Source organism: Rutidosis leptorrhynchoides, chromosome 7 (genome assembly GCF_046630445.1).
Source record: "Rutidosis leptorrhynchoides isolate AG116_Rl617_1_P2 chromosome 7, CSIRO_AGI_Rlap_v1, whole genome shotgun sequence".
Classification (NCBI taxonomy): Eukaryota; Viridiplantae; Streptophyta; class Magnoliopsida; order Asterales; family Asteraceae; genus Rutidosis; species Rutidosis leptorrhynchoides.
In genome coordinates this window covers 96,001,157-96,026,746 of record NC_092339.1, presented here as the reverse complement: position 1 = coordinate 96,026,746, position 25,590 = coordinate 96,001,157, and the positions used below count along the sequence as shown (strand labels likewise).

At 34.0% G+C, this 25,590-nt stretch overlaps 1 protein-coding gene and 1 long non-coding RNA gene across 10 annotated transcripts; one reads left to right on the top strand and one right to left on the bottom strand.

The window, feature by feature from the left end:
- Positions 1-7,349: 7,349 nt before the first annotated feature.
- Positions 7,350-12,375, bottom strand: LOC139857775 (uncharacterized). Of its 9 annotated transcripts, XR_011762685.1 has the most exons (8): positions 12,040-12,375; positions 11,776-11,852; positions 9,885-10,163; positions 9,653-9,749; positions 8,941-9,043; positions 8,715-8,814; positions 7,822-7,856; positions 7,350-7,546 (listed from the first exon to the last, which is right to left on the bottom strand). It is a non-coding gene; the product is annotated as an uncharacterized lncRNA (long non-coding RNA). The 9 variants fall into 9 exon arrangements; XR_011762683.1 differs by having other exon boundaries at positions 8,715-9,043; XR_011762684.1 differs by lacking the exon at positions 8,715-8,814.
- A 1,790-nt stretch (positions 12,376-14,165) lies between these two features.
- On the top strand, positions 14,166-25,285 carry LOC139858991 (kinesin-like protein KIN-12C). The gene is made up of 31 exons (XM_071847815.1): positions 14,166-14,675; positions 15,086-15,241; positions 15,392-15,475; positions 15,566-15,685; positions 15,779-15,892; positions 15,971-16,063; positions 16,165-16,325; positions 16,488-16,559; positions 17,437-17,524; positions 17,624-17,682; positions 17,784-17,847; positions 17,925-17,990; positions 18,078-18,239; positions 18,559-18,663; positions 18,786-18,976; positions 19,074-19,143; positions 19,214-19,282; positions 19,357-19,415; positions 19,673-19,739; positions 19,949-21,295; positions 21,387-22,568; positions 22,677-22,784; positions 22,997-23,154; positions 23,245-23,332; positions 23,441-23,515; positions 23,582-23,821; positions 23,926-24,024; positions 24,110-24,184; positions 24,279-24,337; positions 24,439-24,550; positions 24,738-25,285. Exons 1-31 carry the CDS (start codon positions 14,232-14,234, stop codon positions 24,996-24,998), a joined length of 6,048 nt encoding a protein of 2,015 aa, XP_071703916.1. The 5' UTR covers positions 14,166-14,231; the 3' UTR covers positions 24,999-25,285.
- The last annotated feature ends 305 nt before the right edge of the window (positions 25,286-25,590 follow it).

Sequence of the window (25,590 nt, the reverse complement as noted above, 5' to 3'; positions counted from 1 at the left end):
TGTGTATGTGGAGCGTGCGAGTATGCACATCATTACATATGAATATTAATATAGATGATTAGATTGATTGGTAATTTGTATAGGTTTTTGGAATGGAGGTTGGGTTTTGGTTATGGTTGATTAGTTTTTCTTTGGTTTTACTTGTATTGGCTCTTAACTTATGCAACCTAGATCTATAACCAATTTTTAGACCATCTTGTAAAATTATTTTCGGGTAAAAATAGATTGTCTTCCCTCCCTCTTGATCCCTAATCATTTCGCTTACTCTTTAGTCTGTAAGCAGAATAGCTCGACTTTCTTCCCCTATTTTCCGTAATGGTGTAACCACTTTCTGTTTATGATTGTTTACTTATTTCCAATTTCATTATCTGCTTATTTGAAATGGCAGTTAATTTCATATTTCATCCTTTTTTTTTTTTTTTTGGTAACCGAGCAACCACTACTACGAATAGGCACATTGGCCTCCGCGCAGCGCGTAAACCTTGGGGCAGCAGGCAACCCAGGTATCACCTGTGCCAGGAAAAGCACCCTCTTGTCAGGGGCCACTATTAAGTTCGTCTGCCTATGGCAGGATTCGAACCCGTGACCTCCCGCTTCACAGGGAGCCCTGGTGGCCATCCAAGCTAAGCCTGGATGGTTACGGAACTGAGCATACATGGGCTGTAAACAAACAGCAGTAAGCACGCACACGATGTTCACTTCTATTTGACTTATATTTAGCTTCATCTAAGTCTTTTACATAAAGATTAATTCTTTAAGTGTGAACCATCTTATATTGCCGCCTTTTCTAAAGGCTTTTAATTCTTGTTACTTGCTTTTTTATTCACAGTTGTAAAATTCCTGCTTAATGCCCATTTAATCCTTTTTAGGAAGCAGGAAGTTTCGAATTTTCAAAATCCAATTAATTAATTGGTCAATGCCAGATCGGATTTAGCCGGTCAAAATTGGTCAAAGTCAAAGTTATCAGCATTTCAACATGAACTTAAAATATTTGGAGTACTGGAACAATTTGACGATTATGTCTTTGTTTCTAGAAATTTATTATTTATGTGTATATGTATAAAGAGTTCAATCCGGTTAATCCTTAATTTGGCCAATTAATTATTACAAGGTTCCGGCTGATTAATCCCTTATTAGCGATTTTACAACCTTGACTTGCTTATAGTTGTTGAATGTTTAGGCTAAGACTTTTCTTTTCTTTTGTGTTTGCAGTTGGTTGAAGAAAAAACATGCAAAGTCAGTAGATTCTTTGGCAAGTATGAGGAGGCACGTGCAACCATGAGTGAGGCTGATAATATGTTGACTGCACGTTTAGTCGCAAATGAAAAAAAGGAAGTTATAAGTGGTAAATGGAAAAAGCTGCAGAGGAGGTAATGGAGGATAATTGCAAGCTTAACTGAAGAAATTAAGTAATTAACCAACTCAAGTCTGAATTACAGTTAAGAAACATTGGTTGTCATTAGTAACTAATTTCCATAAATATAATTACATAAAACTAATTCAATTAAAGTGATTGCGGTGCAACATCAATGATAAAACCCCCATGTTTCACGTTAATGATATGATAAAATCTTTGAGGCGTATATTTGTACAGACTGTTAAGCTACATTTTCCCGCTCTGAAAATCGCATTTCGGTATTCATTAAACATTTGCAAATCATATTCCGGTTGTCTATATGTTGCAAGATATCTACTAGTATAATTCAAAGTAATGAATTGTTTTCCTTATTAATATTAATAGATTCCTTTTCAAGTAAAACCTGGCAGTAGTTTAGACTTTAGATGTGATTACCTTTTATTGCGTTATTTATAGAATTAAATTTTATGTAAATTTTGCGTGTCGAAGTAGCTTGAACATGAAAACCTTATCCGTTCCCCAATTATGGAATGGTTATCGTGCTCATCTGGTTGATTATAATGCTAGTTAATAACTAATGTGGCTGTCATGTACAAAGCTATTCAGTGTCTTATTCAGTAAGAAGGAGATGCATATAGCTATGCTTGGTCTCGATGCGGCTGGTAAACGAAATTTTTTGTACAATCTTAAGTTGGAAAATTTTCACAACTTGCCCTACTATCAGTATGCTTCGTTTCGTGCAATGATGTTATGTTAGGTGGTAAGTCATCTTGAATAATAATGATATTCAAATCTGTAGGCAGTGTTGTAAAAAACCCGATTACTCGCCGATTAATTCCCGATTAATCATTTTTAGGAGCAATCCGTTCCGATTTTCAAAAATTCGTTTAATTAAACTGTCAACGTCAATTGATGGATCAAAATCGAATTTGGTAATCAAAGTCGGTCAAAGTCAAAAATGGTTAACATTTTAACATGAATTTAAACTAGAATTTTATAGTTTTGAAGCGAAATGAACAATTTTAGACATTTATGTTAAAAATTATCTTTATATTTATGATTTTTTCCTATAGTTACACATATAAATCCCCGAATAGCGAATTTTGCAACTTTGTCTGTAGGTAACAGCATGACTGCATAAGTCTCGCGAACTCTCTAAAAGAGTGTCAGTCTTATATTATACCGATCAAGGAAAGGCGGAATGCTCTCCTAAAAAGTTATAATGAGATTTCCATTTTCCTTTTAAAAACTTTGCTCTAAAGATGCAATATTTAGTCTTTTCTGATTTTTCTACTATCTAGACCTGGTGTTAACAAGAACCGTCGTATGAATTTATATCACCCACAGTGGCGAATCTAGGATTCGAACTCAATGGGGTCCCTAAAAAGTTTATTCGATAACTTACTTGAACGAAAATTGACTGTATTCGGGTCGGGTCGGGTTTTATTGCGACAAAAGACAAACATAAAACAAAAGTTATGTAATATTATTAGAAATCAAAGTTTTTACAAAATTATCATATATTTCAATCTACAAAAGACTAACTTAAACCTTTTATTTTGTCTACGAGGTTTCATTCGATAAAATTCATCCATAATTGCTTCATTACTTATACAATCTAACACATCTTTCTCAATATATGAAAGTAGACAATCATTCATAAATTGATCTCCCATTTTATTTCGCAAGTCGTTCTTTATTAACTTCACTGCTTAAAAGGCACGTTCCACTGTCGATGTTGCAACGGGCAAGATTAATGCAAGTTTCAAAAGAAGATAGGCCTTCGGATATATTATACTCTTGTTTGTTTCAACCATCATCTTTGCAAGGTTTCCAATTCCTTTCAAATGACTAAACCTTTCATTACTACGTACATCATGAACGTAAGTATTAGTCGTCCTCTAAGAACTCCAAGCTCATGTTTTGGAAACTCAAAATGATAGAATTCCGCCATTTTCATAAGCTCTTCCACTTGAAATGCTTTAAAAGACTTACTTGGGTTCAAAGAAGCCATATAAATAAGTAACGGAGTGTTCACCTCATAGAAACGATTGTTAAGCTCTCGAAGTTACATATCAATGACCGAATAAAATACATCCACTTTGTAGTGGTGTAACGAACTAACATGCAAACCTCTACGACGACTTATGCAATCATATACGGGTCATCCATATTCAAAATATCGATATCATTTTTTTCGCAAAATGAACTTACATTCTCTAAAAGTGATTCCCATCCTATGTCTCTCATAGATTGAAGTCTTGTCTTAGAACCCCTCACTTGATGCATTGTGTTTACAATATCTTGGTCTTTTCTTTGAAGTGTTGTGTTCAAATCATTTGTGATTTCTAAGACATCAACCATTAAATGTCGACAAAAAACAAAATCGAACTTTAGTAATGATCTCAAAAGACGACATGCTTCTACTCTTTGATCTTGACAATTACCATATCTTCACTGATGTCTTCAAGTACTTCACAAATTGAAGAATATATAGTCAAAATGTTCAAAAGTGAACCATAGTGAGAACCCCAACGAGTATCACACGATCGTTTAATTCCAACTTCTTGATTATGACCAGTACCACTTTCAACTTCACCTATATTGGTAAAAAGTCTTTTGTGTCAATATAAGAAATCATGCTCACTGTTGTAAATATATATGTATCATCAGATCAATGATATAACAAGTTATTAAATTATTAAGTTACAAGAAAGCTATATATATGTACCATCAGATCAACAATTCACAATTAAAAATTATTTCCATTAAAGTTATTATATTAAGTTACAATAAAGTTAACTAAGATAAGATATAACAAATTGAAAAATCTCAAAAAATACCTGTCAAAAAATACCTGTAGCCAATGCCTCCACTACATATGTTGCTTGTTTTCTTCTAAGTTAGTCTCGACGCTTATAAGAGGAACCAATCATGTTAAGCAATCCAGAAATCCGCTCAAAGAAATCATTTATTGAAGAGTGATTTTTTGCAACAAACACGAGTGCCAACTATATTTGGTGTGCAACATGAATAAAATGTGCAGATTTCGATTCTTTCATGATTAAGGTCTTCAAACCATTGAACGTGCCACTCATGTTGTTAGCTCCATCGTAACCTTAAATACGAAACTAACCCCATATATTTATTGTTCCAATCTCAACATCACGAAATATATCACTTTTATTTCTTATTAAATGAGTTAGATACAGCTCGTTTGAAACACTGCTGAATATTCAAGCATTCAATGCGTTTGTTTCTTACCTCCAAATGAAATATGATGCTGAATGATTCAACACTCAGTGCTGCTGAACTATTCAGAGTTGAAACAATCAATTAAACATTAAGCACATAAATTCTTTGTGATATGCAACTTAAATCATAATCATGACACTTATAAAACATATTGAATTTTTAATAATGTCAAATGTTAATAAGGCAATTTTATTTAAATTATGTAATTTATGTTAGACGAAAATAAGGCACGAGTCCGTATGTGAGCTTAAAGTCCATTAGGATTTAGTTAGGTTTAGAGATTATGTAATCTATAAACTTAAGTAAACCCTAATGGACCCTAACCTAAGTTTCGCAACCATGATATAGCCCAAATGGCGTGTTAAATAAGAGTTATGAATCTACCGTCTCTATTTTGCAAATGAGAAAATTGCGCGGATAGTCCCTGTTGTTTGTACTAGATACCATGGATAGACAAAGTTGCTGCTTTGAGTGTGGATAGTCCTTGTGACTTAAAAGTAGAGCAAGGATAGTCCAATTCACTAACTCCGTTAATTTTTTCCGTTAAAGTTAGTAATGTTTGATAAGCACGTGAGGGTATTTTTGTCATTTAACCTTTATTTTCTTATTTTTATCTCCTCCATCTTCATCCTCATCTTCTTAATCTACTAAAACAATGAACCTATATCATCTTCATCTTTTCCCTTGTTTCTACCGACACCTTCAAACACTTCATATTCCACAATCAACCTAAAAATCCTTTTTAATACTCGTAATAACAGTAATAGCAGTATACCTTATTTTCATCACCCAAAAATAATAATTCTAAATTTTGAAAAGATAAATACCAATTCAAACTAAAACATACCAGCATCTGACCAATTCAAACTAAAACATATTGAAAAAAACCAACAAATCACCCATTTAAAATTAAAAACCCCAAAATTTTCATGTACACCATCAACATCTTGCAACAATAATTTAACTAGTTCATAAAATTAAATAATAAAACTAAAGTTAAACAATAAATTAAACCTAAACCCACGGGAAAATACTTAAAATCATAATCAAATCTATCGTCAACACTATCGTCAACACTATCGTCATCACTGGTCTTCAACATTACAAAGATAACCTAATTACCACTATCAAAAATTATTTTGCAGCTACGGCAACACTATCGTCATCACCGGTCAGACTCCACCTTCTGCTGGGTACTTCCACCATCATCGTTCTCTTCTGCCGCCTCGTTCCACCCAATCGGATCTGGACCATGAATCTTGTAATTTTTGTTGGGTCTTCCACCGTGAATCTTAATTTACTTAGAATTAGATTTCAAACCCAAAGTTCGAATTAGGGATTAAGAAACCCTATAAACAGAGATGATGTAGAAGATTATCGTGAGAATGGAAATATAATGGATTCATGTTCCATTTTTAAAAGAAATTGGGATTTTAAAAAAGAAATTGGGATTTTTAAATAAGTTAAAAAGAAATTGGCGTTCAAAAAGTTATAATTATAATTTATAATAAATAATGAAATTGGGATTTTAAATTAAATAAAGTAGGTGGTGTGGGAATTCAGGTAGAAACATAGAAAGACAAAAATACCCTCGTGTGGGATGCACGTGTGACAGGGTTAACAGAATAGTCAGACAGAAAACGTCAAGTGGGCTATCCTTGCATAAGAAACCGTGACTATCCTTTCTCAAATCGACAAGTATGGCTAACCATGATATTTAGTACAAACCACATGGACTATCCGCGCAATTTTCTCTTTGCAAATTTGTTGCCACTTAACTTTTTTTTTTTATTTTGTTTTTTTTTAAATCCGTAAACACTATTTTTATCCTTTAATAATCGACGTGGAGATGAACCGACTAGCTTTGACTAGGTTCCAAATCCCGAAAAAAGAGAATATAGTCAAAATTCTTGTTTGCGGCATTGAAGACCATGGTTATCGTTGACAAAAGTAGCATATCAAAGTGGTACTTGATCTTTAGGCACAACAAGCCACGACGTAAAAGAAAAAAATGTTACGGAAAAAGGAGAAGCCGTCAAGATATCTGCAACTCAATCAATGAATATCAGACTATTCGATGCAACAAATGAAAAAAAATGTGTTTTATATCTTTATTTAACATTAGTGTTTTATTCGAGTCCGAACTTTCGCGATTTCGCCGTTCGGACTTTTGGAGAGTGTTAGACGAAAATAAGGCCCGGGTCCGTATATGGGCTTATGGTCCATTAGGGTTTACTTAGGTTTAGAGATTATGTAATCTATAAATAGTAGTTAATGTTATCAATAATATTCATGGTGTTTACATTATTAAACAGCTTATTTTCATTTAGAATCAAATTCATTCAAAACCTTTAAATCATTGAGATTATGAATCATTCAGTTTAATCAAACGTGCTCTTAAGTTACACTACAGTTCCTTTGATATTTCAGTGTCTTTGCTCCATTCTAGCATAAAACACTTCAATATACGTACGTAGATTCCACCTTTTAAGGTTCAGACGTATTTAGATACACGCAAGTACGCAACTATCATGTGTACTCATGTGTCTAAGAAATGAATGTAGAACATATCTTCCAACATATGATTATATTATTACTAGCCTTTAAGAGCCCGTGCGTTGCACGGCGACTATTAATCAAACAAACTGGAAACGTATATATTATATCAATTAACGCTAAGATAAATAGAGTATCCCAAGTATTGTTGTTGATGAAAAAAACATAATATGATTGAGTTTGTTGTTTTACACAAAACATATAGATTAATACTACTAATTCCGACATTAGCAAAACACAAAACACATGACCAACAGTAGCAAATATAAAAGTAAACACATCACCAAAAGTTACATAACTGAAATATTATTTTACACAAAAATCAACGATTAAGGCTAATAAATCCAACATGTTTATCGTCCATCATAAGCTAAAGATCTGCAACAAATAACAAAAACAAAAAGCTAAGCAAAACCCAAGCCAATATAAAAAAGATGACCACATAAGATAAAAACATAACAATCTGAAATCTGAAAACAAAATAAAAGCACATTACAATTACAACGTTTGAATAGATAAAAAAAAAAGATTTCCAGTCAAACTATAGAAGAATACACAAACTAAAATTAAAAAAGTTACATTACAATAACTACACAACATCGATGTAAACTACAAAAAATTTACAAATACGCAAACTAAAATAAAAAAGTTACCTTACAATAACAAAATCGCAAAGTATCCAAGTCACCTACAGCAAATAACAAAATCAATAAGTCGTTCAACGTCAAAAATTTCATTAAATAAACAATTGGACAACGAAAAACCTACAAACATAAGAATCTACGGATAAGCTTGAAGACACAAAATCAAATAGCGAAAAGGAAACGTGATGCATAAAATGCAAAAAAAAAAAAAAAAAAAAAAAAAAAAAAATTAGTGCAATCGGAGGTCTTGATTACGCATGTAAAAAACCAAAGAAGGGAAGAGGATGACCACTTAACTGAATCTAAAATATTTAGAAAATAGATTAAAAACCAAGAAACCATAATGAAGAAACACGTTGATGGCAACAATTAAAAACAAAAGGCCTAAAGTCTCATAAAAAACAGTATTCGAATCCGTGTTACCGGGGAAGCAAATAACAAACTAAAAACACCCAACCAACGGCTAAAGTTCTAAACAATGGCACACACAAATTATATAAAGCATCATATATTTATATCCCCAAAAAAGGGTGAAAACGTATAGTCGGAATATTGAATTGGACATCCCACCAACTGCGAAAAAGGCATATCATTTGAACCGATAATTGTGGCTGCACGATCTAAAACAGACCACAAATAAGAACAAATAAGCTAGAAAATAGGTGAACTAATAGAGGCCAACAATACTTAAAATTTAAGCTACCATGGTGTAATACCATTAACGTCAAAGATTAGGTGTTATAACTTCTAAGCGATTATGCGTTTCATCGCACATTGAATTTGAACCATTGCTCAACCTTTTAGACCAACCAATATTACCACCTTTAATTCAAGGTTAAAAAAATTAATCAAATCATAGACATTTCGTTAGAGGACAGCAAATGGGTCAAATGAACATATACCGGGTTCTCTTAGTGATTGGAGGGCATGATACACCTTCTGTTTGGCTTTCAGCCAATTTGACCAATTCCACTGGTTTGGCCAATTTCTTTGACCCGATAACTATATAACACACTCATATCAAGTCATGTATAATTTAACACGTCAAAAACTGATATCTTTGATAAATTACTACATTGTAACTTACCTAAAAACCATCAAAAACTAAAAAAATAAATCATGACATACCTGTTAATGTTGTCACCGGATAAGCTTTAATGGCTACTCACTTCTCATACTGACTTAGAAGTTTCCTTGCCAAAAACAATCACCGAAGCAGAAAAAACACCACCTGGAGGCACCAAAATAGAAAAAGGAAATATAAGTAAAAGACCTGATTCATTAGGCCAGTAGATGCATATGTAATACCCCAATTTTAATTGCTTTTGTTTTAGCCACATCCTTCTCAACTGAACATGTCAAAATACAACTCAGCATATGATCATAAAAATTCAACATAATCACTTTTAAGTATGTACCTAAATAAAAACTAACTTGGAGCAGAGGTTGAATCGCACATATATAATGTTATATCGTACATATAGTGAAAAACGGTGGAAACGGAGGACCCACAAATATAAATGGAGTAACTTGATAACCAACAGTTTAAAGATGCATGCCATTTCTTTAAGTAGCAGATCACCAAATCAGGATATGGTAAAAAAAAAAAAATCTCATTTTGGTTTCAAAACACTCTGAACTATGGTAAAAAAAATCTCATCTTGGTTTCAAAACACTCTGAACTTTAGATAATCTGCACTAATCAAACAATGTAAATATGATCGAAATCATAAAAATGTCATGTTTTAGTAGATTGATAAACAGTCCACTATTAACATAACATTATTTATAAACAAAGATTATAACCATAATCCGTAACTCAACAAAAATAAAAACTTACAATTATATAATCTATCATATGCTTCTTTTCACAAATCTTTCAGCGACAATGACAACGACTAAAAACATAAGAAAACCGAATCCACATCCTCAATCACCTGAGGAAAAGTTCAACAGCAATAACAAATTCAACACAAAAATTTCACCAATTGAATTACATAAACTTCAAAACAATCCAAATGTACATATCTCATCAAAACAAATTAAACCATAGTAATTAGAGTATACAACACCTTTTTCTTAAAAAGTCATTTTTTCATGTTAACAACTGAATATCATCACCATATGTTCTGAAAATTACAAATTATACTCAACTCTGGTGGTACCTAATGAAGATATAGGAGTTATCAAAGCAAAAATAGAGCTATCAAAATACCATAAACTATCTTAGAACATGGAAATGAGAAGAGATATATACTAATTTTCATGATTAAAATGTTGAAGGAGTACCGTTGACCGATTGGAGTGTCGGAGATAGCTGCAAAGTCACCTATGGCGGGTATGGTTCCCATCTACATTGAAAAAGGCAGAACCCCTTGGTGAACATTCGCAACAAACGTTAAATTAATATTATACTTTTAATGATCATCAACAAAAATCAACTTATATGTTTGCATTGCAAATAGAATAACACACAAACATAAAACAATATTAACAGAAAACACTAATAAAAATGAACTGCATAACCTTAATGCGAAAGACTATCTTCATGAAGACAAAAATTTATACCGAAGTGCGTAAACTTGTCACGAAGTATCAGTAACACTTCATTTAGGACAACACTTTGAAATTGGTAATGGTTAAGAAAACAAATAATTCACAAAAGATATATCAAAATAAATATAACATAAAAAAGAGGTAAAATAATAAGCTAAGTCTAAACCTCAAGTTCACATATAATATTATTTCTAAAAATAAAAATAAAAAATACCAACTGTTAATGAGAATGTATTTTGTTATACCTTCTACCCTAAATTAATTTAGTGTATAATCGATGCTTAATCAAAAAGAAAGCACGGTATGTGCTAAATTGAAAGCTTTAAAACATGATGAATGTATTCATATAATTGAATTCTAAATTAGGTGAAGGTATTGATTAACCAGAGGAGACACCCTGTATCTTCTCTCATCAAACCTATAATAAATACATTAATAGTTAAAGTGCCTAATAGAAGCAGACTTGTGGCATAATCAAATATGACTTATTTAGTTTGCAGATATTGACTACTTTACTGGAACATAAAAAACATACATGCATAGTTTTAAATAATGTCATGTATAATATTAAATAAAAAGAAGATGATTATACATGGAGTTATTTTTTAGTACCAACCTGGTTAAAACCAAAGCAAAAAGAGTCAAAACTAAAGCTAAATTTTGGTGAATATAAATTAGAGTTGGGATGATATGTATAAATGGAGCTTTCTATCCATTAGAGACATTTCTAATGTGAACTTGAAAATCAATTCCTGAATGAATACCTAAGGAAGCAAACACCACTTTATCTTGAAAAGCCATCTTATTATGTGAGCTCCAAAATAAGTTGCAATTATTATCATCACTTTAGGTTGAAATAATACCAAGGAAATGTATTTGACCTTCTTTTAAAACTTGAAATCTTGTTCGTCAACATTTTCATAATCGATGTAATTTCAAAGTCTTTGGAATCTAAAGTTTGTATTCAAATGATTAAAAAGCCTGAGGCGTTAATTTGCAAGTTTACATGGCACTCTCATGACTCCTCATTCCATTTTAAAAGAGCTGTATAAAAGGTGTATCCAGGAAAGTTAATAATACTAATAAAATGAAATAAAGAAAATAAATATATGTTACCATTTACATTACCATGATTGATTTTATTCTCTTTAGGAGCATGTACTTTGCCAACTTACCCTTAGTATATCGCACTTCATGAAGAATCATTGTGGTATATGGCATCTCACGAAGAATCATTTTAAGTTCATTTTGATGCTGACATTTTATCAAACACGTTGTATGCATCATGTGGATGTTCAAGGAAAGAAACGAACTCTTCTTTCAGCCTAACTTGTCATAGAACAAAAAATACAAATTTTCAAAATTAAATCCTAAACTAACACATTAAAATTAAACTTAGCAACCTACATTGAGTATTGATGTTTAATTGCTAGGCTTATAGATGATAGAAGGGTCTCCATGTTGTTGGCAACAACACTATCAATCTGTCAAATAGGAAAAAGAAGTTGGAATAAAAAATAAAAATATTGACATGAACAAAATGAAAATTTATGATTCAAATTTATAAACTGAATTGCTGATCGTATGGCATTTACAAAACGATATTAGTAAACTATAAAATTGAATATCAAAGGCCTGAATTTAAATATAAAACTTAATCAATGTTATTACCTTATGAATCCTCATCTGCTTCATTTTTTAGTGTCGCCATTCGTGGAATTTTATATAAAAATGAACCCTAACATCATCAATTGAACCCTCAATCGCTGAAAATAACGCAATAAACCCTAAATTGTTGCAAACCCTAAATCGCTGCAAACCAATATAGGTATTTGATTTGAAGAACGCCTAAGATTCGAATTCGTCCATAACTCACAAAATTTATACCTTGATGTTCGGAAAAATGTAACGGATTAAATGGTGTGTGCGGCGAGATGATTGGTAGCAAACGGAGGTAATAATCGTCGATGAAGAACAATTGGGTGAACATGTAGAAGAAAGATACTGATGAGGAATTATACGGAATGGTTTTGTTGTGGTGTAGCCAATAGGAAATATACAGTTGTAATTTTCTTGTAATTTAGCTGCAGATTAATCAGCGTATAATATTATTACACGTGGAATAAAAGATGTATGGTCGCTGTCAGTGTGCCACGTGGCGGTAACCCACACGATTTGTAAGAGGTAGAGATATACATAATGAATGATGAAACGATGAACGATGATAGTGCTCAAAGGTGTCTTTTGAACATAAGCAACCGTCTACGGGGCTTAAAAATTTAGAAGAACCCCAAATTTTAAATATGTAAATATATATTTTTTTAATATATTTAACTAAATCAAATAAAAAATTGTCAATTAAAGTTAAAATACATTATTTTTAATAGTTAAATACAATGTAAGTAAATAAATACTTAAATTGAAGTATTATTTTTTTATGCATAGTAAAATTTTTTAAGGTAACCACGCAGGCTTGCTCGAGTGGCCACCGAGTTGACCAATGAAGCACACCACCCAGATTCAATTCCTGGCTATGCCAAATTGTTCAAAAATGGAGTGTGACTAGAGGGCGCGCATAATGTGCAATTCACCCGGTACCAGGTCTCGCGCTCGGGGAGATTGATTACCCGAGGTTTTACCTTCTATGAGCCAATGTGCTCGTTCATAGGAGGGTTTCCCCGCTTACAAAAAAAAATAAAAAAATAAGGTATATGTGAGTCCATTATTATTTTTGTCTAGGGCCTTTAAATTGTTGAGACGGCCCTGATAGTGCTAGTAGACAAAAATAATCCTTCACTATAACAGTTTAACATATTATCAGTTTTTGAAATAAACTAATGTATCATTTGCGAGCTAATTCTAAAATAGGAACCTCTCGAGTAATATTATTAAAAACAACGTTCTAACATATATTCAGTTTTTCAAATATTGCAATCCGTCAAAAACACCAAGCACATATATTCAGTTTTTTTATAGCTGTTTAGTTGGTCTAGTGGTAATGACCCATATTTCTTTGTTAAAGGTTGGGAGTTCGATCATCTGAGACGACAACATTTTTTTTTTGAACGGCGATTTTTTGGCATCAGTAGATCGTTTCTTTCAACGACCCTCATCATTTGCACGTAACGCACACGTTCGGGAAGAAACCCGAACACGATCGACGGTACCCGGGAACACATCCATTGAGACGACAACATTGCACACAATGATATCTCTGATCATGAATTCCACCCAGGGTTGCCTTTCGCATATCACGTTGCAGGGGCAACGAGGAGAGGGGGGGGGGGGGTTACCGGTCATGCCATCGGACTGGCCCGGGTTTCCTTGAGGGCAGTAGTTGTGGCGGTTTATGTAACTGCGTAAGATGAGAGCGTGAGTGGTTTAGTCCACTAGTTGATCCTAAACTGCTGTTAAAAAAACATATATTCAGTTTTGAATTTTTAATTAATTAGAGTTTATTTTCAAACTAACTCAAACTCAAATTAAAGTTAACCGTGTTGCTTTTCAAAACATAATGACTCAAGTCACACCTATTATGTCTGGCATTCGCATTAAATTTTAAAATCGAAACCGAGGGATAATATTTTACATTATTAAAAACTTACGGGACTAAAATCGTAAATCTTCAACCCATCCTCTATTTGATTTGAAAAATGGGCGGTTCTATTTTACTTTATCATCTTTCCGCTTTTCACCTTTATTTTTCAGCTCATTCATTCACTGTCAGAAAAACCTTTCTAAATTTCTGAATCCATTTCAATTATTTTTCATTCACAATTTCCAGTATGAATATTCATCACTAAATCATTCAACATCATCAATTTTCAACCATTTTTTTTTTTAAATTTCATTAATAAGTCAAAATGATGAAAGATAGCTCCAAGAGCGTTGAATCGGAAGGAAACGAGAACCGATTTGAGAAACCAGTGTCCATGCCAATCGATATACCAATTTCGCGAACTCCGTTAAACTCGATACCAGATCCATCTCAATTTTCGACGGAGTTTGATGTAGTTCATAGCGGAATTAGGGATTATAAATCAGTAGAAGCTGGTTCGAGTTCTAATCGTAGGAAATTCGATTCGGCTCATAGTACGCCAGCTAGGAGTGGTTCGAGGACGACTTATGTTGGTCAATTAGGTGGTTGTACTGGACCTAGGGCTATACCGAATACTGGAGATAGGGGAGGATGTGGTTCTAGGGTTTCAAGAAGGCTTTCGAGTGTGAATTGTGAGTCATTACCTACTGAGGTTCCACACTTTGAGCTTGTTGAGGATCCATCCTTTTGGAATGATCATAATGTTCAGGTTCATTACATTGTTATACTCGTATTTAAATACCGTCCATGAATTTAGATACTTTTATACTTGATATATATGTCGCTAATTTTAAATGATGAAATCCTGTTAATATTGTAAGATATGTCCAAATGAGTGTAAAAGTGTGCTTCTATATGTATGTGATATGCGAATCTGTTACGGTCAATAAATTTCTTCTAGAAAAGAATATAGTGGAAACAATTACGGTTTTAGGTTAACAGTCGATTAGATGTACTTTGTTGTTCATTACTATTACTCTTGAATACATTAAATAGAGAAATTAATTTGCCTCACTTACACTAAATAGCTTCAGTAACTGAGATAATGGGATAATTCATATATGGCAAAGCAACCCTAAAACTGCAGTTTCGAAAATGATGTGAATGTATAATGTACAGGTCTTAATACGGATGAGACCGTTAAGCACTATGGAGAAGATGGCACAAGGGTTTGGCCGGTGCTTGAAGCAGGAGAGTTTACAGACATTGGCATGGGTTGGCCACCCTGAAGTCAGATTTACCTTTGATCACATAGTTTGTGAATCAATATCACAGGTACCGTCGTACTTTTGTTCTTGCACATATGACTTACTTCATTACCTAAGGAAATTCAATAGGGAGTACGTTTTTTGTTAATAATATATAACCTGGTAGTGCTTTTGGTGATGTAATACTCAATTATGCTATGCGATGAGCCATTTTCAGGAAAAGCTCTTTAGGGTTGTTGGATTGCCTATGGTTGATAATTGCATGTCCGGTTATAATAGTTGCATGTTTGCTTATGGCCAGGTATGGCTTGATAAAACTTTATTATTATATTTGTGTTGGTACTCTGAGGTCGGATTTCACTTTTTACCTTTTGCCTTTTCATGAGTTCAGACTGGCAGTGGCAAAACATATACAATGATGGGTGAGATAAGTCAACGGGATGGCAAGTTTGTTGATGACTGTGGTATAACTCCACGCATTTTTGACTATCTATTCACGAGGATTAAATTGGTAAGTGATTGACTGTATCATGTATGATTGACTACATTCTCTAACACCCTCACCCCATTTAATACCCAAACTATACTGCACAAATATTTGTAGGAGGAAGAGAACAGGACGGATGAAAGACTTGTATATAGCTGCAAATGTTCGTTTCTGGAGATATACAATGAGCAAATCACTGATCTCTTGGAACCCTCATCTACTAATCTTCAAGTGAATTGAACTTTATTTATATCCATACTAGTTCATTTAGGTAAGATCATTTCATTGACCATTCTTTCTATTTTACAGCTCAGAGAAGGGTTAAAGGAAGGAGTGTATGTTGAAAATCTTACAGAACATAATGTTAAGACGGTCGATGATGTTCTCAAGCTTTTGTCGCAGGTGTGTCTATTTAGTCAACGTTTATGGTTTGCTACTGCTTATTTAGGCTTAGTTCAAACAGCTGTATGTCTCTCGACTATTTAATATATTTACTTTTATAGGGAGCTGCAAATAGGAAAGTGGCGGAAACTGATATGAACAGTGAGAGCAGCAGATCACATAGTGTTTTTACCTGCATTGTTGAAAGTCGTTGGGAAAAGGATTCTGTGACACACCTTAGATTTGGAAGGTTAAATTTGGTAGATCTGGCTGGTTCCGAAAGGTAATAATATATATATTATATATTCCTAAACAGATCCTTGTATTGACTAGATTCCTCAAATATCTCTAGAGTACTATGGAGACTTTTATAGATGTAACCGCCTCAAGTATCTCACGTGTTTTACACTTTTACTTCCCTTGATTGAATTCATCTGCCATTCAGGCAGCGAAGCTCGGGAGCAGGAGAACGTTTAAAGGAGGCATCCTATATTAACAAATCTCTATCAACTCTTGGGTATGTTTTATCAGTTTTTGTCTGTCACCATTCGACTGTCAATGCTTTTGGTAACAACTTGTATATTTTTGTATCATTGAGTGAAAATTCAAGATTTTAGTTTTAGGTCTAGTTCATGATATCCATATCTAACTTGAATCTTGATATATTTTGTGCTGTTTGATGGATACTTGTTGGTAAATGAATCAACTTGAGGCATAGTAGTGTCTCATGAACTTGAGGCATAGTGGAGCTAATTATTAGCATACATGACAATCTCCATGATAATTTTTTAAATAGAAATACCTAAATGTCTGTCTTTTTGGTGGATTTAATATCTTGTTACTGATATCACTCATTCAGATAGAGCATTATTTTACATTTTTACCTAATCCGGGTTACTTTAGACATTAATATCAAAGTAAGAAGCAAGAAGACAGCCACCATATAAGAATGCAAGTATATATATTTTCTATTAGGATGTTTTCATAATTAATACGCGTATAGTATTATAAAATGCACCTTCAAGTCTATATCTATATATAGAATAAAATGCTAAAAAATATTAGTTCAACCTAGCTTTGGCGTTGATAGTTTGCGCACATGAGTTATCTGTCTAGTCGTTCTTTTTGATGCATATGTTCGGTTTTTTTCTTTATTATCAACTGTTTTTAGAACTTTTTTGGAACTGCTCTTACTTGACATGTCTTTGCCCAGGAGTGTTTAGTTGCATTGTGAAAACATATCTTAACTTGAAAAATACTACTGATGCGTGAGCTACAGACTAAGACATGGCCTTCTATAAGTGAACATGTATAATGTGTGTGTGTGTGTGTGTGTGTGTGTGTGAGAGAGAGAGAGAGAGAGAGAGAACCTTAAACCCTGTTTGTTGTTGTAGTCTTGTGATAATGTCTCTCGTGGATGTTGCACATGGGAAACATAGACATGTACCTTATAGGGACTCGAAGCTTACATTTTTTCTTCAGGTCAGCAGCTTAATTCATGAATACACATTCTCATTTCATAATCCTGTATTTTGCGGGTCTCTCACAAGTACCCTTACCCTACTTTCTATTTGGATGCAGGATTCTCTTGGCGGGAATTCGAAAACGACAATTATAGCAAATGTCAGCCCCTCAATGTGGTCAGTTTTTGTCCTGTTTATATGTCTGAAACTCTGTATGTCTGACTGTTTTTTGTTTTGGCATTATTTTTTCCCTGTGATTATAACATGTTTCTATGCAGTGCTGCGAATGAGACATTAAGTACGCTAAAATTTGCTCAGCGTGCCAAGCTTATTCAGAACAATGTATGATAAATTTAATCTCATTTATCTTTCAATTAAAATCCTCAAGACTGTTGCATTAATTTTCTCTGTTTGTTTAGGCAAAAGTAAACGAAGATGCATCGGGTGACGTGACAGCACTACAACGACAAATTCAAATGTTAAAGGTATTATTAGATGCATACCCGAATTTGTCTCATCTTTAGATATAGGCATATAGCCCTTTAACACGTGATACATTACTTATATTATAGGAGCAAATGTCCTTATTGATGAAGCATCAAAAAATCTCAATACCTCCGTTTCAAGATGGACAAATTTACGTGCCTAGTTTCATTGAATCGTTTGAAAGAGAAGGTCCTTCGGGTGAAAATATCGGCGGTGATTTTAATGAACAAGATGACCAGAAACAGAAGGTAACTGTAGGCAGTAGTTTTTAGTTAAGCATTTTGAGCATGGTTGTAACAGTCCTCCAACTAGTCGCTGACTTGGCTGATTTATCTGCACAAAGTTGTCAAAAGTTCGATTTAGTTGGTCAAAGTTAGATTTGTTTGGTCAAAATCAGTCAAAGTAGGTCAAATAAAGTCAAAGTCAAGGTTGGTCAATGCCTGACTAGTTTCCGACTTGGCCGATCAGCCCCTACGAGGTCCCGAAAGACTAGTCATGGGCTAGCGACTTTTATAACCTTGTTTTTGAGCACAGTTATATATGTAATCACACTGATTTCTATGACAGGTGAAAATCTTTGAAACTCCCTTACTGGGTGATTCCAGTGAAAAGAAGTCGGCAGGGATAGCGTTTACAACTGTACAATCTCATACCAAGCAGAAAAATCTACTTGTATGATATATTGCTTCTGATGTTTTCAATTTTTTTTACCATTATCATTAATTTTATTTTATACTGTTATTATTTACATCAATATGGAGGTAAAGTCTTCAAACGGTCTGTTCTTACTGTAGGCTCTTCCAAGAGAAGCTGCTCAGTCTACTAAAATGCTGCTAAGATTTCGCGAGGAGAAAATTAAACGCTTGGAGTTACTTTCAGTTGGAATAATTTCTACTGAAAGTTATATCACTGATGAAAACAACGCTTTAACTGAAGAAATTCAGCAGCTACAAACTAGGATTGATAATAATTCCGAAGTCACAAGGTCTGCATCAGAGCATTTAGTCTTCTTAAGCAGCTTCTATTGTACCTGAACAACTTTTATCTGTTGCATCCTAAACACTATTTCATAATACTCCCAGGTTCCAAAATTCATATGAGAGTGGTGAACGTGAAGCATTGCTAGCTGAAGTCATGGCCTTGCATGAGCAGGTAAACTTTTATTTTTTAAATAATAATTTACAGTCGACATAATACTTTCAATATTTTCTTTTATCTCCAGCTTTTAAGAACCCTTGAAGTTGAAGAAAGCTACATTGAGCGAAATTATCAAACCGAAAGAGAAAATGAGGTTTGTGGTGCATCCTCTAGTGGTTAAGGTGAGTTTTAAGAAGCTGTTTAAGGCTAAGTGCTAATATAATGCAGGATGGCAAAGCCACAATGGAGTTAGAGGGTTACAAGAACGCCAATTCCAAACTGATTAGGTGCTTTTAATGAAGTCAACTTATGTTGTTCCTGCTCTTATATATTTCTTAAAGTTACAAATCAACATATGCACCTGTATTCTGCACTTTTCTTTTCTATCTTTGCTTAAATTCTTAATATGTCATATCATATAATGAAGGTGTAACCACTTTCTGTTTATGATCATGTACTAACTTCGATTTAGTTCTCTGCTAATTTGGAATGGAGTGGATTATGACCAGTAGTTAATTTTATAAATTATCTTTTATGGTTGCAGCAAGGTTGATGAACTGAACAGAGAACTGAGCAAATACATGAGCTATAAACAAACATCATTGAATCCTGTAAGCACATGATATTCACTTTAATTTGGCTTGTAGTATTTAACTTCACCGAAGTTCTTAACTTGAAGAATCGTTCTTTAAGTACAAACTTCCTTTGATTGCCGCCTTTTATAAAGGCTTTTAATTTCTGCTTTTCAAACAAGAAAGGCTTCTAATTTCTGTTACTATCCTATGCTTTTACATTCAAGTTTGTTTTACTTATTACTCAGGTCGAGAACGCGTTGAGCATAATAAATTCAGGAGATGAAATGGAAGCGTGTGATCAAGCGAAACGAGTTTTGCTCAATAATAGTGGTTTTATAAGTGACAACATACTAGATTCCACCAACATTATACAAGAGTTAACCGATGCGAGAACCTTGTTGGACACCATGAAAACTCAGCAAGCCAAATTGGTTCAAGAGCTAAATCTTGTTCGCCAAGAGAATCAAATGCTGGTGGAAACATTAAGCAACAAGAATAAAGCAGAGACTCATCCAATGCTTAATCATGAAAGCTGTTTTACAGATAATGGCCTTTCAGAAAACCAAAGCATGATGGACTTACAAGCGCGTTTAGACAAGATGACCATAGACCTCGAGGATCTAAAACTACTTAATGATCCTCTTAGGCATGAGGAAGTTGAGAATGAAGCAACTAATGCAATTCTAAATTTACAGGAAGAATTGGCTTCTTTACAGGTGAAATATCACAGACGATTATGTACTATGTCAGAAGAAAACAACAAGTTGAAAACGATTATAGCAGCCAAAGAAGATGAAGTGTATACGTTACACAGTGACTGGGAGAGGGCAAGTTTAGAGCTGACTAGCTTTTTATTGGACGGGTCAAAATCTCTTAAAGATGCATCGGGTCAGATAGAAAGTATTGCTTGTTCTTTTCCTAGATATAATGTTTTGGTTGGTGAACATGTTAAGAAAGCGGTGTCTGTTTTTATTGAGAAAGAACAAACGATTTTAGGACTCGAAAAGAACCTGGTGGATGCTCAAGGTACAATACAACAAATGCAGGAGAAACTGAATTCATTGAGGTCTGCAACCATCGCGTTGACTGAAGAACATAATCGAAGGACTGAAGAAACTAATAAAATGGATGAAGTACCAAAAGGTGAAGTTTTGTTAAAGGCATGTACAAATCAAATGCAAGATAAGCAGTTGCTAGTTGTGAATCAGATAATAGCTGAACTTGTTGCTATACATAACAAGCTTGATAACATGAAGACTTATCTAAGTTCTCTATTTGAAGACTTGGATGGATTTGAAACTGATCTTTCAACTTCTAGCTCTAGTCTTTCTGACATTGAAGATGTGTCCGAGAACATATTAGTCGAAGGTTCAAACTATCCTTCTCGTAATCAAGACTTAAATAAGCAAGACAGTGATGTGAAAGGTTTCATTAATGGCAGTAAGGCATATATGTTATTGAAGAATCAATTTGATATGGCGTATGAAGCTTTCATCAAATTAGATATTCAGTTGGCTACTGTCTTTAATGACAAGGAATATGGATATCAGTCTAACGATTTCAAAAGGCTTCAAAATCCCGAGACGACAAAGGTAATATAATATATATATGAGTTATAATTGTCGAATGCTTAGGCCGAAGGAAAATAATAAGAAATTTCTTCTTTTTCTGTTTTGTTTGCAGTTTGTTGAAGATAAAACATGCAAAGTCGGTAGATTCATTAACAAGTGTGAGGAGGCACGTGCAACCATGAGTGAGGCTGATTATATGTTGAGTGCACTTTTAAGAGCAAATGAAGAAGGGAAAGTGTTGAGTGGTAAATGGAAACAAGCTGCAGAGGAGGTAATGGAGGATAATGCAAGCTTAAATGAAGAAATAAACCAACTCAAGTCTGAATTACAGTTAAGAAACGACGAGCATCGTGACAGTTTGGTAGAACTTTCAAATTTAGTGTCTGTTCTTGAAGATTCTTTTCAGCTCATGCAAACCGAGGCTGAAAATTTGTGCCATGTGATGTATTCTGATGCCATGGAAATGGTCCAAGGTATCCACCACTGCATTTGTCAATCAAGATCTTCATTGCAAGTTATTTGTGCTGAAACAGTGGAAAAAAGTTTTGAATCTATTGTGATACAACAATGCCGCATTGGAGAATACCTCAACAAATTTGGATTTCATGAAGGGATTATGGAACACGTTGAAAAATTCAGGTCGATGAATAATGGTGAAGATGAGTTAGGTGCAAACTCTGATGGTTTGATTGGTGAAAACTTGAAACTGGTAAAAGAACTGGAACGGAAGAACACTTTGTTAAATGGTGTACTTTTTGATTTTAGTTTGTTGCAAGAATCAACCTCTACAAGAAAAGATATCGAAGATGAAGCTGAAAAGTTACTCACTGCTTTAAGCCAAGTACAACATGAGTTAAAGATGAAGACGGATCAGCTTGATGATGTCATGATTAAATATGAAAAACTTGAATCCCGTTTAGTTGATACAGAAGCTGCTTTATCAGCCTCAAAAACATGTCTACAACATTCTGAAGAAACTGTGGATGCAATGTCATACCAAATTGCCGAGTTGAGAAATTTGTTAGAGGATGTATACCTTAAAAAGTCAGAAACTGAAAAGCAAATTGAAGTACAAAAGGAAAATGTTAAAGCGTTGGAAAACGAAATTCATTGTGCATCTTCTTCGGCACAAGAACAGTTTCTATTTTCTCTAGAAGGTATTACTGATGATTTTAAGAGGGTTTCGAGTGAGAGAGACGGGTTATGTGAACAAATTAAGTCTTTGCAAGATAAGCTTGAAATGGCGTATGCCATAGCTGATGAAAATGAAGCCATTGCTGTTGAAGCACGTCAGGTAAAATTTATAAAAACTGCCATTAGAAAGAAAAAAAAATAATTATAAAAAACTTCAAGCTATTAGTTTATGTGACGTTGTGTTTTCTTTTTTATTGACAATTTTCAGGAGTCAGAGGCGAGTAAAATATATGCTGAACAAAAGGAAGAGGAGGTTAAAATTTTGGAAAATTCTGTTGAAGAACTTGATTCTACCATTAATATTTTAGAGAAAAGGGTTAGTTTTCGACAATGTAGAAGTATTTAACATTCATGCTAAAGTGTTGATCAACTTTGACTTTGACCTATTTAACAGACTAATATCGAATTTATCCATTGACCTGCGTTGACCGATTAATTAAATGGATTTTCAAAAATCTAATCGGCCTAGCTCCTAAAAGGGTTTAATCGGGATTTTTATAACAGTTGTATAACTTGTTTTCTCCTTAGGTGAACGAAATGGAAGTTGAGCTAGAGAGACATCACAAGATAAGAGATTCATTGGAACTGGAACTACACTCACTGGGTCAAAGGCTGTTGACTGTTGAAAGCTTTAAAAAGAGCGCTGATAACTATAATGCGGATCAATCTGAGGATCAAATATCAAGGTCTGAAAATCACAGCTTCTTTTATAATCTGAAGGTTTCTGCACCATTTATTGAAAATTGATTTGGTAATGGTGTTTATTTGCATCTCAGGAAACTACATAGCAGGTACCTGGAACTTCAGGAGGCACATGCACGAATAAAAGATCTTGAAGATGAAAGAGTGGAACAAGCTAATGAGGTGAAACTGAAACTTGTATTCCAACATTAAAACTTTAAAAAATATCAACTACCGTTTTGTATGATTTGTTTCTTATCCCCTAACACGATTGGCGGAATGGTCTTGTAGATCAAGCAATGTAAAGATTACATTTCTGAACTTTTAATTCATGCCGAAGCTCAAGCTGTCCAGTATCAACAAAAGGTACCAAGACATAAAGATACTACTTTTTTATATTTGTATAGTAGCTAATCCGATTGGTTTGTACAGTACAAGTCCTTGGAAGCAATGGTTAGTGAAATGAAGATAGAATCAACAAAGTCTGGATCTGAAGCACCGGTATCAGATAAGACTGAAAAAAGCTTAGTTAGACCAAGGGGTTCTAGCTCACCGTTTAGATGTATAGGGAATTTAGTTCAACAGGTGACTACTGAGAAGGATCACGAACTCGCGTTGGCCAAACTTCGTTTAGAAGAGCTAGAAGCATTAGCATCAAGCCGTCAGAAAGAGGTTATTATAATATTTAGTTAATTACAAATACATAATCTATAATTCAAAATACCTCAATTTCACACACATTTATTGCAATCTTATGATGCAAGTTATGTTTACAGGTATGTATGTTAAACACCAAACTGGCGGCTGCAGAGAATATGACACATGATGTAATCCGCGATCTACTTGGTGTGAAGTTAGACATGACTAATTATGCTGTAAGCTTTTGATGTCACCTAGGCAACATTTATTTGAAAAGCTATTTACTTAATCTTGACTGATATTTCTCTTGGCTCGATGTAGAACTTGATAAACCATAAGCAGCTTCAAAGATTTATCGAAGATGCTGCTCAGCAAGCACAGGAGTTTGTTGCAATGGTCGGTCAACAGTCAACTCATAATACTGTCGTAGCATATTACCTGAAATTGAACTTATATGTGTATATATTTGAATGTATAATAATTGAATCAGGAGCAAGAGATTCGCAGACTGAAGCGACAAATTGATGATTTACTTGAAGAAAGAGATAGGTGAATATTCATCTTTCTTGTTATCATTTTGTTGTTTTAGGTATTAGAGTATTGTATTAGAAAATATTTAAAAGTTGGATTAATGTAAATATCTATAACAGGTGCATTTCGGAAATAAATTCAAAAGAAGCAGAAATACTTGATAGTAAGATGAAAGTAGTGCAGTTACAAGGGAGGGACCAGTTGCTGAAAGCACAAAATGAAATGCTGAAGGTACAATTTCTCACTATACTTATTGTGCACCATGTTGAATTACTAAAATGCCCGTGCGAACAGTAGCGTTCACATTGTATACGCAGGGGTATTTTAGTAATTTCACATTTAAAAAAAATCGCTCTTTTGCTTTTTGCCCCATTGATATCCCCGAGTTTTTCACCTCTTTGGTTCTATGCTCATGCAGGCAGACAAAACCAATTTACAGAAACGGGCTGCAGAGCTAGACGACATGATTAAGAAGCTTCTTGGGAAACAGCATACTCTCGTACAATCTCAACAGCAAGAGAATAATCACATGTCAAATGCAAGCACCAGTGAGTTTGGTAAGAGGCTGGCCAACTCAGAGATGATGCTTCTATGTGTTAATGACGAACTTGCTCAATATCGTAAGCCTGATAGCCCTCGTTTGCATCATAGACAGTACCGAAAAGAGAATGGTAAATAAGAAATGCGGTTGACTTAGTATCCTTTAACTTGGTCTATAGTTTTCTAAGCATTATTTGGCTATTTACATGCTGAAGTGAGGATTGGTTACAAAGTTGTTGTGAGAGTAGTGTCGATTTTTGGTGTTAATTTAGCCCATAATATTGGATTGGAGTGAATTGTTGCTGCTATTACTGGGAATGCTGATTGCAGCTACTTTACTGCTTTAAAGGAGATTATCGTATGGATGTATATGATTGATTTGTAACGTTGTATAGTTTTATGGAATGAAGGTTGGGTTTTGGTGTTGGTTCCTTTCTTAGCTTATGCAACTTTAGAAGTACTTTTTTTTTTGAACAGGGATTGGGATCACCCGAGGTGGGCTAAACCACCCGTTGCGATCATCTCCCGTTTCGATTATGCCGTTGCGATAGTGTAGGTCACGGCAGCGCTGGTTGTTCACCATCGGTGATGGTAAATCGCCAGAAGCATCTGGAGAGAAATTACCAGAAATTAGGTATATGTTAAGTGGGAAGAAATGGCGAAGAGGGGATAGATATTTGGTAAGTAAAAAGACGAAAATATCTTTTAACAATAAAAAATGCGGTGAACAG